The sequence below is a fragment of the Petromyzon marinus genome, chromosome 33, assembly GCF_048934315.1.
Source record: "Petromyzon marinus isolate PM22_M1 ecotype Great Lakes invasive population chromosome 33, UKy_Petmar_22M1.pri1.0, whole genome shotgun sequence".
Classification (NCBI taxonomy): Eukaryota; Metazoa; Chordata; class Hyperoartia; order Petromyzontiformes; family Petromyzontidae; genus Petromyzon; species Petromyzon marinus.
Window position 1 is genome coordinate 15260673 of NC_133699.1, and position 14008 is coordinate 15274680.

Consider the following 14008-nt stretch of genomic DNA (forward strand, 5'->3'; position numbering starts at 1 on the left):
GTGGGGGCTTTCAATCCCGTGGTGAAGTGTGGGGGCTTTCAACCCCGTGGTGAAGTGTGGGGGCTTTCAATCCCGTGGTGAAGTGTGGGGGCTTTCAATCCCGTGGTGAAGTGTGGGGGCTTTCAACCCCGTGGTGAAGTGTGGGGGCTTTCAACCCCGTGGTGGAGTGTGGGGGCTTTCAATCCCGTGGTGAAGTGTGGGGGCTTTCAATCCCGCGGTGAAGTGTGGGGGCTTTCAATCACGTGGTGAAGTGTGGGGGCTTTCAATCCCGTGGTGAAGTGTGGGGGCTTTCAATCCCGCGGTGAAGTGTGGGGGCTTTCAACCCCGTGGTAAAGTGTGGGGGTTCTCAATCCTGCAGTGAGTTGACAAAGAGCTAAAATGAACACGAGAAAGGTGTTTCAGTTGAATAGCCCGGCTGCGTCAGCACCACGGTGCATGAGGCGTGTCTCCGTGTAGCCTCAGCGCACACCCAGACAGATTCATTTGCTGGGGTGTGTGGAGGTGGCTTGGCAGGGTTCAGCGCTCCTTCACAGAACCTCCTCGTTCAGCATCTGCTGGTAAGCAGCCTTGACATCGTCAGTGCTCATGTGGGGCAAGTTGTGAATATACTGCGGTAAAATATTGCTACTTCTATCAAGTAACGCACTAAAGCAGGTTAAAAAAGATATATTAAAGGACGTTCTCAACATTTCCATCAGCATGGCCTTTTCATTTATGAAAAGCAGTGCGAGGAAAAACTCCTCTTATTAAAATGATCATCTCTTGATACGAGTCCCGTCACCTGTGCATGGTATTCACAATTGTGTTGAGTTAATTGCAATGTCTTATGTACATTATCCACGTCATGTTCTTGTTGTGCAATTGCTTTTAACTCCTTTTATCTGCTTGTGTAAACCAGGTCTCCATTGAAAAGAGAGACGGGCAGTCTGGTCGGAAAGGAAACGACCACTTCCACCCAGTCGCATTTCTTGTGTTCCCCTGGGCTATAAAATGAAACAAACAATCGATGTTTTTTTTATTAAACCAGGCGTGCTCTTAATTTTCTACCTAGGCTCTCACGACCAATATTGTGATGCATAATTCGTTTCTGTTGGGTTAGATCGTGTCAGTGTAATGCCGAAGTTTATCATCGATAGCCCTCCACCACCCACAATAATCAATACAATCTAGTTATCGCGTGGGCAAATATGCAGATTTATTTTGCATTTCAGCAAACTGGAGGAATGTTGTAAGTCGAGCAGTTTTCAAGTCAACATTTTGCTGTTTTACGTGTGGCGGTCGCCAATCCAAGCGATATCCAGGCTCAACCCGCTTCGCTTGTGAGATCTGGTGAGATCGGCCGTGTCGCGGGTAAGCTGGCCCATAGATACTGCGCCTGGCAGTGTAATTGGACGTCCCCCCCGCCCCCGTGAGTGCAGGTAGCGTTGGGCACTGTGCGAAGTCATCAGCCTGCGATAGGGACGAACAATGGGCACGCAGTGGGCGCAGATCGCCCTGCTCCTCCAGCTGAGCAGCGTGGCGCTTGCAGGTACCAATCTCTGTATGATTATGTTGAACTTCTTTCGCAAATTACGTAGCTAACGGTGCTAATCGGAGGTATGCGGGAAGGAAAACAAACTAAACACAAAGAAATAACTTATAAAGAAATTAGTTTTCAATCTAGATTTAAAAGTGCATAGCTCCAGTCTTTTCCTAATATCGGAAGAACATTCCAGACGGCCGCAGAAGCGCATATGAAAGCATGCAATACAGTGACCGTCTGTCTTCTGTTTTTGTGTGGCACACTGTGAAACGACGGACTTCACAGGTCACACATACATCGACTCTCTTTGTTTTATCGTGAAAAATCATGAAGTTGCTATCACATAACCACATTGATTCTGTGATATTTGCTATCAATTTTTGTGTGTAAAAGTTCCATCAACGAGAACCATCCAGTTCTCTGGGTACGAAGGCAACGTGTCTTCCCGAGACCATGTCCCAAACGACACAGATGTGGATTTCACCTTCCTCATTGTGGCCGTCTCCCGAAAGGTCATCAAAATCAAGTTTGAATGGCTCAGGTAAAAGCCCCCTTTGTGTGCACGCGCATTGTTGGAGTGCACAGATGGGCATGGACATCAAGTGCACATGTGCGCGTCTGGCCGTGTATAGAATGGATGTCCCATTGTCTCTGAGAAAACAATATCTTCCTCAATCGTAATCGCATGCAGTTTCACACAATCCGCTAACCCCACAGAAGCTAAAAATAAATGTGAAGTGCGTTTTAACATTTACTTTTGTACACGAGTGGATTTAACCACAGACGTCTTATATTACGTATAGAATGTTTTATTATTATTTTAACACCACTGTATTCCTTCGTGTATTTTTCAGACAGTCTCGCCATAAGGGGCTCGTATTTTAAGATTACACATTTGTTTAGGACCTATAGCTTCAGGCACGGCTGGGATGTTGGCTGCCTTATCAACAAGAACACACACAAAGTCAATTATGATCTGAATGGCGGTGGGAGTTGGGGGGGTGCTGAAGGTAAGCCGAAGCAAACGGTGGTGACTGCGGCCTTGTGCTTGTGTGGCGGACCGCAGCCTGCGGGAAGACGCGGTGTGCGCCAACGAGAGCCTCTCCGTTCTGGACGGAGCAGCGAGGGCCAACGCGCTGGCCGTGCTCTGTGGGACCTCCATGCCCTCCGTCTCTTTCAAGTCCACGCAGAGCAACCTGACGCTGGTGCTGAGGTCCACGGGGCCCCTTGTGGGTACGTTCGCCGCAGCTTTCTACTCCAACATAGTTTTTCTTTTCCCACTGGACAACCGAGTCGCGTCAGGGCCCGTACCGAGCCAACCTGGCACAGCTCACGAGGCGCCCGGTTGTTCTTCCTCTTGAGAAGCGGAGCCATGCTGCCGACGTGATGTGTCGATGACGCGGCGTCGTCCTCACAGTCCGCGCTCATCGATGTCGCACACACGCTTGAGTTGAGATTAATTGATACGAGTTTGAAAACGCATCATAAGCAATGATGCCATTTTAGGACGAGTCCATTTTAGTAGATACCCTGTGTATACGTATCGTTGCAATGCTGTATGATGTAACTTACAGTTTACTGTTTTTTTTAAAAATAAAATCCAGAAAGGGGCTTCAGGCTCAAGTACAGCTCTGTCACAGCCACGCCATCATCTGCAGGTGAGTGCAAGTTTTGATTTATTTACAAAATAGCCCTCACGTCCTGTGGACGTAATCGTCTGTCCATTTTTGCCCATCCCTTCCTCTCACCAAGCAGCCCGCCCGCCCGCACAACTCGTCATCATAAAAAAAACTTTTCAGAATTAAAAATACCATTTCACCCAACGCCTGTATTTCTATAAAGAAGCTGAGATCAAATTGGTAACTAAATGTCCAAGACAATAATTCGATAATACCAATAAAAGTGTAATAATAATAATCACAGTCTCATCGTTGCCCTGTTTTAGCGCTATGCTATTGTGGGGGCTGATGCCCCCCCCCCCACTCCCCACTGTGGGGGCCGATCCCCCCCTCCCTCACCACGAGCGGGGGGGGGGCGCCACGTCTACTTGGTGGGGGCTAATGCCCCCTCTTCACTCCCCATTAGGTGGGGGCCGACCTCCCCCTCACCCACCACGGGCGGGAGGGGCGCCACTTCTAATTGGTGGGGGCTGATGCCCTCCCCCCCACCCGCCATTGGGGGGGGTCAATCACCTCCTCCCCCTCCTTGCGCGGGGGGGGGGGGGTGCGGCGTTTGCCTCCTCCCCCCCGTCCCCTCTGCGTTTGTGTCGCTCGTGCCGCCCCGCCCCATCGATCGGATGACCCCCCCCTGCACCAGCGTCCTCTCTGACTGACATAGCTATCGGCTGGCCGACACCGCCTAGGGGTTGATTACGCGCGTGCCCTTCCCCCCACTCGCGCGTCCTAACCGCGTGGATTACATAATTGTTTAACTCGCCGCTGTGTGGGGTTTAATTAATAATTTGCACTAAGCCATTGTGTCAACAAGGCGAACGCTCTTGCGCGGTCCGGATATTAATACATTAATCGGCGCTCGCGCGGCCTCCCCACCCACGCGTTTTCTCCGCACGACACTCGCGCGTGTCTCACCGTGAACACTGCGGTGCGCGGATAGACACGCGCCGGCGCGGGCAACCGTTGATACTTTAATATGCGCGCGCGTCACACCCACACTGATTTATAGTCACCCACACACCATCGTACGCCGATCGCTGTCCCACCGCTCTTCACACGCAAACATGCACCACGCGTGAAACGTCAGTCTGTGCTAAGATTTATTTCCCGGAGCGAATAGGGACCCCTGTTTATGGCCCCCTCCAGCCAGCACCCTTCGGACAGCGCCTAACCTCCTATCACCTAGCCGTCGCAGAGTGCGTCTATCCTCCAAGCTCAAGCTGACTGCGAGCTGGGCTGAATTGGCTCCCTCCCCGTACCTACTCATCTCTTCAGGTGCCCGATGGGGGCTGGGGAAGATGCTCGCCTTGGAGACTTTGCCTGGCCGATCGTTTCCAGCTCCACCCTGCATGCATCGCACGGACGCTGAGGACGGCTGGTATCTTCCACCGCTCCACAAGAACTCTGAGTCAATCTGTCCCTCCGGCCCCCTTATGTGCCCCAAAGCCCCTTAACCCCCGGGTCATATCACGTCATCCTGCGCATCCAATCGCATCCTCTTTACGGCCGTTTTGAGCACTCTGGCCGGTGGGGGGGGGGGGGTCATGTCATCCCCCCCCCTTCCCATTGTCTCTGTACCTGCGTTCCTCGCCGTTGACTCACCGATAATCCCCTCGCTCCCTCTAACTTAAATCAACTCTTATATGCCTAGGGGCTTTTTCCTCCCACCCCACTGTTTACACTGCCGCTGGGTGCTGGCCTTGAGGTCCCATTCCCCTGTGTTGTGTATGCTTCATCGCGACCGGCCTGTAAAGCTCTATGCCCCCTTCTGGGGGGGGGGGGGGGGCGCCATGTAATCCGGTCTGGGGTCTCAGCCAATTTCCTGGTCCAGGGAAACCGTGGATGTCCCTGTTAATGGGGTCCTCGGGTGAAAACCCATTGTACCAGGTGATCCCTCCTCGAGACCCTACGGGGGTGCATGTGAGTGTTTAGTGGGGCGTGCGTGCGTTCGTGGGGGGGGGGGGTGCAAGGGGAGGGTAGCGCCGGCCGAGCTGCTCTGCTGCGGTGGCATCACACTATGAGTGTGCGCGTGTTTACTCGCAGCCTGCGGAAAGACATCAGACTGGAGGAACTTCCCTTGGGATGTGCAGCTGTTCTTCAACAGTCGCTTTGCGGCCAACGGCACGATTATCGGCAGGAGGTGGATCCTAACGACCGCTAAGCAAATCGTCACTGCGTAAGTACCACCGGTCGCCGTTCTTCAAACAAAAAACCTCCCGCGCACGCACTCGAGTCAAAGTTCACACTGTGGCACACGCACATGCACTCGCGATTCTACATCTACATTATTTTGTACTTGTCTGTTGTACGGAATTTGGTACACCCTTGGACCCGCCAACGAGTTCCGGCAGGTGCACTAAATGAATATTGTTTTGAACCGAGCTGTGACACTAGCTCGTGTGTTTTTTTAAGTTTCACTATCCCCATATCAGAAGACAGGTCTTGCTCATTCAGTGCAGAGATGACCCCAGGTGGTTGTAGGAATCATCGAACCGTTCCCTCGGCACGAGTTGGCTCGGCGCCTCGTGCTTCGACCACTTGGCTGCCCCATCACTTTACACACTTGCAAATAGGCGTGGCGGGTGCGTCTCTTGCAGCCAAGGCGTCCCGAAATGGACCATCAGGTACAGCGATGGTGTGTTCCACAGCGTGGGAATCATTGCAGTGCACAGCCGATTCAACGCAAGCATGCACGACTACAACGTCGCCGTGGTGGAGCTGAGCAAAGCAGTGCCGTTCTCGGACGCAGTGAGTGCGGTGTGCCTGCCTCACGCCACGCGGCCTGCCCCTGCTGCAGGGAAAGTCTGCTACCTGGGAAATGGTACGTATTCAACATCCTCTGCATCGTCTCCGCACCTCCGATTATTAGCACGGTTGGCTACGTACAGTGCAAAAGAAGTTCAACATACAGTACATACATTCTCTACGCCAGGCGTGGTTTGTTCCCTGCGGTGAACGATCACACAAGTCGTTGTGTCCATCGTTTGTCATGTGGAGTTGCGCTTCTCGATAATTTTCTGCGCACTATTTCAACTCGATCGTGAAGTTCCACATTGAAGATGGCTTTGGCTCGTGACACGAGAAGGCCCAGCAGCCTCGAATTCAACGGACACACCGTACCTCGTGACCCTTCATGAACTCAAATCCCAGTTGCCTTAATTTATCGTCAAGTCATAGGACATGTTGAGAAGGAAATAACTATGGCGCATTAACATTATCGTAAGTGAGACCTCCTGTGTTTCAGGGTACGGACTTCCCTTGGGAATACTCAGCCAGAGTGACTGCGCCTCTGCGCAGTTCTACGGCAGCACCGTATCAAGCCGCATGCTCTGCGCACAGAACATTGAGCACAGCGGGTGCTGGGTGAGTATGCACACAAAGACAAACATCCCCCGTATACTGTTAACAGACTGTTGCGGCAAGTGCTGTTAGCGAGTACGCGTACGCACGCACGTGGGTACGTTATCATTTAAAAAAAACAAAGCGAAAAAAGACAAAAATGTCTTATTATTGTTAAACAGTTGCTGAGCATAGGTCCAAAACATTAAGCAGTCAGCAATAAACACCACTACTCTCTTAACTTAACACAGGTTTTTGCAATCAATAATATTACTATTCATAGCTGATGATCGGGTTAGGGCTACGTAACGATCTGTTCAAATCTTTGTCGTTAGAAACACACCACCACCCGCATTTAATGACACTCCAATTATAACTGTGTCAGCTCGCTCACCGGCGAGTTGAAAACAAAACTATTAAAACGTATTTTATATGTAATCAGGTAAGACCCACTGAGCTATATAGCTCTTTTTCAGAAGCAGCCTGACTTCAAATGATAGCTCAACGAAGTGGCTTATCACGTGGAAATGTAGAGCAGGAAAATACGCACGTTGATTCTAAATGTGGAGGGAAAAACCGGAGCACCCGGAGAAACATCCATGTGACCACGATGAGAGATACATGCAAAGTCCAAATATACAGCAGGCATTGTCAGGGTCGGGATCAAACCCATGACCTACTGTATACCAGGCGAGGTAGTTAACATCTCGCCACCGTAGCAAACAATTTTCACATTGCTATATCTGGCTGTGACAATTGTTAAAGTGCTTCAAACGGAGTTGGATCTCGGTTGGGGTTGACTCACCCCTTCATCCTTCCAGGGTATGATAAAATAGGTACCACTTTGAGAGAAGTCATCAGCAGTTTTCCAATGTATAGACTTATTCTGGCCACAGGTATGTGGATTTCCCACCACTCCCTCAGGACTTTAAACGGGAGATGCGCATGGCCCAATGTTTCAACTTTTTGATTGGACAAGCCGTTCATGTAACCATTTGCATTCTTTCCCACCCTTATTGGCGAAATGTCCAGAGGGCCTTCGTCGACCAGTGCCCGATGAACCTTGTGAGATGAAACTAACGCTCATTCTGGCTCGCATCAGGTCGCAAATCCAGATGCCTGGAACGTGCTTCTTTCTCAGACCTGCAATTCCCCTCAAACGACATTCAATTTGTTAATGCACACAATTCGTAAACATTGGAGCGGTGGTGAAGCAGATAGCGCACTGTGCTCTTTATCGACTGATGTCTGAACCAATCCTGGACTCCTTGGTTCGCCAACCTACACTGACCAGTGTAGTGAAGTATGGTCAAAATAACCCCCTTGACTGACATGACATGGGGAAGCCTTCGTCCAGCGGTAGATGGACAAAAGTCTGTAAATAATTATTAATGTGGTAACAAGATAGGGGATTGAAACAAGCCATTGGTGGTGGTCTACTAATTTTGACCAGCCCTCATCTAAAGTATGTGTAGTAAGTCCAACTGAATCGCAGACGTTGTTCTTTAGAGGCAATACTTTTATTGTAACATCAACCCGTTAACACAAAGGGGTAACTGCCCCTTCACCAGATACAGCCTAGGGTGGTGTCCACCCAGCTAACTACTCTTATATGTAGGAGTTACAGCTACGAAGGGTCAGACCCTCACTCGAGTCCCCAACCACGTGTTGATGCCTCGTAGAGCTTCCAGCTTGTAGACATGGAGCTTCCAGCTTGTAGAACGTAGAACCCCGTTCCCTCCCAGGGACCCACCTTATATCCCCCCGGGTTGGGGCCGCTCCGCACAAGGCCCCCCGCCTGCCTTCTCGAGCGTTCTAGCTCCCTCTCGCGTTCTAGCCCCCCCACCTGGGCACTCCAGATCACGTGTCTACGGGGTCAACCAGAGTGCCATGGCCCAGGGCATCCTTGCCGCTGGGCTGGCACACTTTCCCACTCTCCCTGGTGGGAGCCCGCACTCCACGCTATGCGTGGTGCCCGCGCTATCCCAGCGCTCACCAAGCCCCACTAGGGCTGGTACTAGACCCGCCTACGGGGTGTACGCGATGGCAGTGCCATCGCACGCCGTGCTGTGCTAGAGCTGGCCTCACACAGCAACCCACCCGGTGCTGTCCGCAATGTAGGGACATCGCACGCCATGGCCCTCTCGGGCCGGCACCATACAGTGACATCCTCGATGTTACTACATATGTATGGAACAGTATAACATACACGACTAATACTGTGTGATCTTTGTGCCGCTTGGCGGCCGGGTAGCACAGTGGGAACGCTTGTGCCTCACAGCAAGAGGGCCTGGGTTTTTATGCCCGACTCGGGCACCTTTCTCCTTGAAGTTTGTATGTTCTCCCCCTGTTCTACACGGGTTTGCTTCCATGGCTACAAAAACACACGCAGTGTAACTGTTATCTGCCACGGATCACAATGATAAAAAAACACCTGAAAGCTTCCTGTAGTTGGGATTACACGCAGCAATGTCGCTCTCCATTGTGAAAACTTGGCAGCACCCTTCTGAAAAGTGTCTCGATACAAACGTGATGGTGATGATGAACATAGCGTTGCAGAGGGTCTCAGTTCCTGACGGACAGATAGGCTTTGTGTTTAGCCCCTATCCGAAATGTGTTGAGGAACATTTCCCATCTTTTCTTACCTACTGCCGGCATTCCCCATTGGAGAGAAAATTAAGCAGTGCTATTTTTCATCATTTTCTCCACCGCGTCTTAAATTTGATTTTGCTGCTACAGATGTCAAAATGATGAGCCACTTTGTTGAGCTAACATTTGCGGCCAGGTCGCTTCTGAAAAATAAGTTAATACATCAGTGGGCTTTGCCTAGTAGGATGGGGATGAATTTTGATTTAAAGCTTTCGTGACTGCAGTAATTCATAATCTTAGCTCTTTCGGTAAAGTCCAGTGAAGGGAAACAATAAAATAATAAAAAAATATATAAAACAATAAATATTCTCACGACGTTTCGACCATAACACAAACGGTCGTCATCAGGTGTGTCGGTTTGCATTAATTTATTTATTTTAAAACAGTGTATTTATTTATAAAAAAACGTAAGCGCCACGCGCAGCGATTTGGCAGTGGCTTTCAGACAGCATACATTAATTTTTCGTCTCCCCCCTCCTCTTTTCAGAACATAGATGGACTAGTCCTTCTAAATAAATTGTCAAATCGCTGCGCATGGTGCTGACGTTTTTTTATAATTAAAATAAATACACCATTTAAAAATAAATTAATGCAAACCGACACACCTGATGACGACCGTTTGTGTTATGGTCGAAACGTCGTGAGAATTTTTATTGTTTTATATATTTTATTATTTTCTTGTTTCCCTTCAACGTGACTTTACCGAAAGAGCTAAGAATATGAATTACTGCAGTCACGAAAGCTTTAAATCAAAATTTAACCGCCTCTACGGGGAGGGTTTTCACATAACTTTAAGATCCTTCAACAAACTCCGGGATAAGAAGGCTCAGCTGATCGAGTCTCTCACCTTTCTGAAGAGATGCCGTGACTCTGGGGTAATACCAATCGCATTTACACTGACCTCTGCTGCTGTAACTTCTTCTAATGCGAAACGAATTATTTTCAAAACTAACTTAGCTCTTATCTCAGAAAAAATCAGACTTATACGCACCGAACTAGATCAGTTAGACAAGACACTCTACAAATCACACTTATCATTGACGGCAACAATGTCCACATCGGATTGGGAACATGTAGACAATATGACTGCCTCTTCAGCTACTACTATGTCGACCAAATGTAAGGACAACCTGATTTCCAAATTTAACCTCCTCTTCAACAAAATACCGGACCCACACACCAAAAAGTTAGATGTTAACAAAGTCGTAATTAATCACAGTAACAGTTCTATTTCCGATGGTCTAAAATCCGTTTTAGCTAAAGGTCTAAACTTTGCAGTCACACCTAAACACATACCAGTTAATGATATAATTGCCCAAGTAGACGTTGCTCTCAGGGGCCTGGGTCACATTGCTGCAGACGTAGCAAGATCTGAAATCGCTGCAACCCTCAAAAACGCTAAGATGCCAGCTAGCAACCTCAGCAAAGATGAGCGTTTTGAATTATATAAATTAAAAAAGAGGGATGATATTGTAGTCCTCTCAGCTGACAAGGTCAATGCTACTGTCATCATGGATAAAATAGAATACAACAACAAAACTTAAGAATTACTCGACGATGGTAGTTATACAAAAATAAAAAGAGATCCCACCAACAGCCTCGTCACACAAACCAACAAAATATTTTTTTTATTCAACCGCATTAATTGATCAATCTAAACAGTTTTCGTTGAAACCTTCTGCTGCCAGGCCACCAAGATTATACGGTTTACCAAAAATACATAAAGTAGATACACCCCTTCGTCCCATCGTCTCTACTATCAACTCCCCCACCTACAAACTGGCTCGTTTTTTGTCTGAAATCCTGCGTCCTTTCACTGGAAAAACCACCTCTGCGGTACAAAATTCTACTCACCTGGTATCGACAATCAAGGGTATTTCCCTGTCCTCAGACGACCTGCTTGTCAGTTTTGATGTAGTTTACTTATTCACCAAGGTTCCTGTACCTGACACGATCGCAATCATTGAAGACTTGGTTCATCAAGGACTAAACACTGAGGTACCCCCCCTGGTGAGACACTGTTTTAACCAATACATACTTCACTTGGAATGGAACTTTCTACAAACAAACTGAGGGCACCCCAATGGGCTCCCCCCTATCTCCGGTTATAGCTAACATTTTCATGGAGAAATTTGAGACTGACGCCATCCAGACTGCCACTCTGCGCCCAACTTTATGGAAGAGGTACGTGGATGACACTTTTGTCATCTGGCCACATGGCCGGCCTGCTCTAGACCAATTCTTCGACCACATCATTTCCATACACCCAGCCATCAGATTTACCATGGAAGTCGAAAAAGATGGCAAGCTACCTTTTTTGGATGTCCTAATTAAAAAGAGACCTGATGGTTCAATGAGCCACTCTGTCTACAGGAAAGCTACCCATACGGATGCTTATCTGAAACCGGATTCCCACCACCATCCATCACAGAAGAACTCTCTCATCAAGACTCTGTATCATAGAGCCCAATGCATATCCGACCAGGAACACATAGGCAGTGAACTCAAGCACGTACACCAAGCTCTTAAGGCTAATGGTTACTCCGACTATACAATCCGCAAAGCTATCACTCAAACCATGAAGAAGGACCCTCTTGAGGAGCCTTTCAAAACCATCACTTTACCCTACATTGCAGGGATCACAAAAAAGATCTCCAAAATCTTGAATAAACACAAGATCAAGGTCCGTTCAACACATTACATAAAATCCGTGATCTGGTTCCGTCTGTAAAAGATGTGATTCCGGACATACAGTACCCTGGTGTCTACAAACTAAGTTGCCTCTGTGGTAGTAGTTACATTGGAGAAACCAAACGCCATGTCTCGGACCGCATTCGTGAACACAAAGCAGACCTTAAACACGGTAGGACCAACACCTCGGCCGTGGCAGATCATTGTTATAATTCAGTAGGCTCACATGACATTGACTTTTCCAAGACAGAGGTTCTTTCTAAGCCATCTGGCTACCATGAGAGATTCGTTCATGAGGCTATCCACATATACAAGCACAGAGACAATTTCAACCGAGAAGATGGATTCTGGCTTAGCAATCATTGGAAAGATTTGATTATCCATTTCAGGTCTTAATTGATTGTTCATGCTTACAGTGGCTTTCAGACAGCATACATTAATTCTTCGTCTCCCCCCTCCTATTTTCAGAACATAGATGGACTAGTCCTTCTAAATAAACTGCCAAATCGCTCCGCGTGGCGCTGACGTTTTTTTTATAAATAAATAAACCGTCAAAAACAAATAAATTAATGTGAACCGACACACCTGATGACGACCGTTTGTGTTATGGTCGAAACGTCGGGAGAATTTTTGTTTTATATATATTTTATTATTTTATTGTTTCCCTTCAACGTGACTTTACCCAAAGAGCTAAGAATATGAATAGGATGGTTTAGTTTAATTTGTGTTTTGGTGATTTCTTTACCTTTCATGTACTTTGCACTACTGTCGTGTTTTAGTTTTGTTTGCTATTGTAATGTTCTTACCCACCCCTACTGCACATATGTGAAAAATAGCTCATCGGATTCTTCCAGTAATATTCTGATTCTGAATTGCTTTCTGAAACGTAATTATAATTATTGTGTTTTAGGCAAACTCGGCCCAGTCACTGGTGTGCAGAGAGGAGGACGACAGGTGGTATGTTACTGGCCTGGCCAGCTGGGGCAACCAATGCAACTACCTACCAGCACGTGCATATCCCGGCGTCTTCACTAGGGTCTACAAGTTCCTCGGTTTCATCGAGGGCATCGCAAACTGACACCGAAAACATCGCTCTAAAACGGCTCGGCATACTCCTCCACCGGAGCAGCGCTGCTACACACAGTGCATGTCGTCTCCGTGCTATCCAAACTGGACACGGTTCGCTCAGCAGTCGCCGAGGTACATCGAGGTGGTATATCGAGTTGGGTTTCGTTCACCGCATCGCCACATTCGAGGCGAACTGTAGGATACATTGTTCGTAGAAACTAATTTTAAGTAAAGTTGTAGAGGAATGTCATGTTACGTACAGTACATTTAGTACGAGTGTAGTTTGATGGACACAGTTGAGGCTTACCACGTTATATTAAGGTTGAAACTTGGCTGTATCATTACAAGTGTAATGAACGACTCCCACGACTCTGGACTGGTGTCTTTTATTTAACAGAATGTCTACACAGCTCCGCTCTCTCTCTGGGTAGTTCTCTTGCTTCCTCGTCCGCTGCTGCGGCACGTCTCCCTCTCTCTCTCCGTTCACGCCGCTAGTTGGCGGCGTGCCCGGAGAGACGGCTTAGCTGGAGGTTCGCCACGTGGTCGTTGGCGAGGAGAGGTAGGGCGGCGATGCAATCCGGACCCGAGGCTTGCCACACCGACTCCGAGTCTTCTCCTGCCTCCGCTTATATGCCCCCCCGGTGGAGCTAAGCTCCGCCTACGGCCACGCCCCCTCGTGGAACCCTCCAGATGGTTCCCGAATATTCCCCGTAGCTCCGTCCGATACCTTTGGCCTAGATTGAATCCCTACTCCAGACTGGATACCGGTTACCCAGCGGTGGCCGTGCAGATGTCCCCTGTAACCCCCCAGGTGGCGCTCTCTCAATACACAAGTCACCACTGGACTACACAAACCTATTGCCGAAAGTGATCACATTTTACAATGTCGCCTGATGTTACAGGATGCTTACAAAGTCAGGCCTAATTGAATAGGTGTAGGCTTTTGCGACCAATATATTAGGAAGCCACTAGAGCTTTGCACGTTTAAATCTAGTTTGAAAAGTAAATTTCTTTAGAACTGCTTTTTGTGTTTAGCTTGTCCTTTCCCCACACCTCCGATTAGCAC

The 14008-nt window shown here is 48.4% G+C and overlaps 1 protein-coding gene across 2 annotated transcripts; it reads left to right on the forward strand.

The window, feature by feature from the left end:
* Positions 1–251: 251 nt before the first annotated feature.
* Positions 252–13364, forward strand: LOC116948527 (chymotrypsin-like elastase family member 2A). 2 transcript variants are annotated; one of them, XM_032965278.2, is made up of 9 exons: positions 252–557; positions 1419–1528; positions 1916–2063; positions 2589–2755; positions 3127–3180; positions 5239–5371; positions 5793–6016; positions 6440–6558; positions 12785–13364. In XM_032965278.2, the coding sequence occupies exons 2-9, from the start codon at positions 1468–1470 to the stop codon at positions 12950–12952; spliced, it is 1074 nt and encodes a 357-aa protein (XP_032821169.1). In that variant the 5' UTR covers positions 252–557; positions 1419–1467; the 3' UTR covers positions 12953–13364. The 2 variants fall into 2 exon arrangements, with proteins under 2 accessions (XP_032821169.1, XP_032821172.1); XM_032965281.2 differs by having other exon boundaries at positions 5844–6016.
* Positions 13365–14008: the final 644 nt, after the last annotated feature.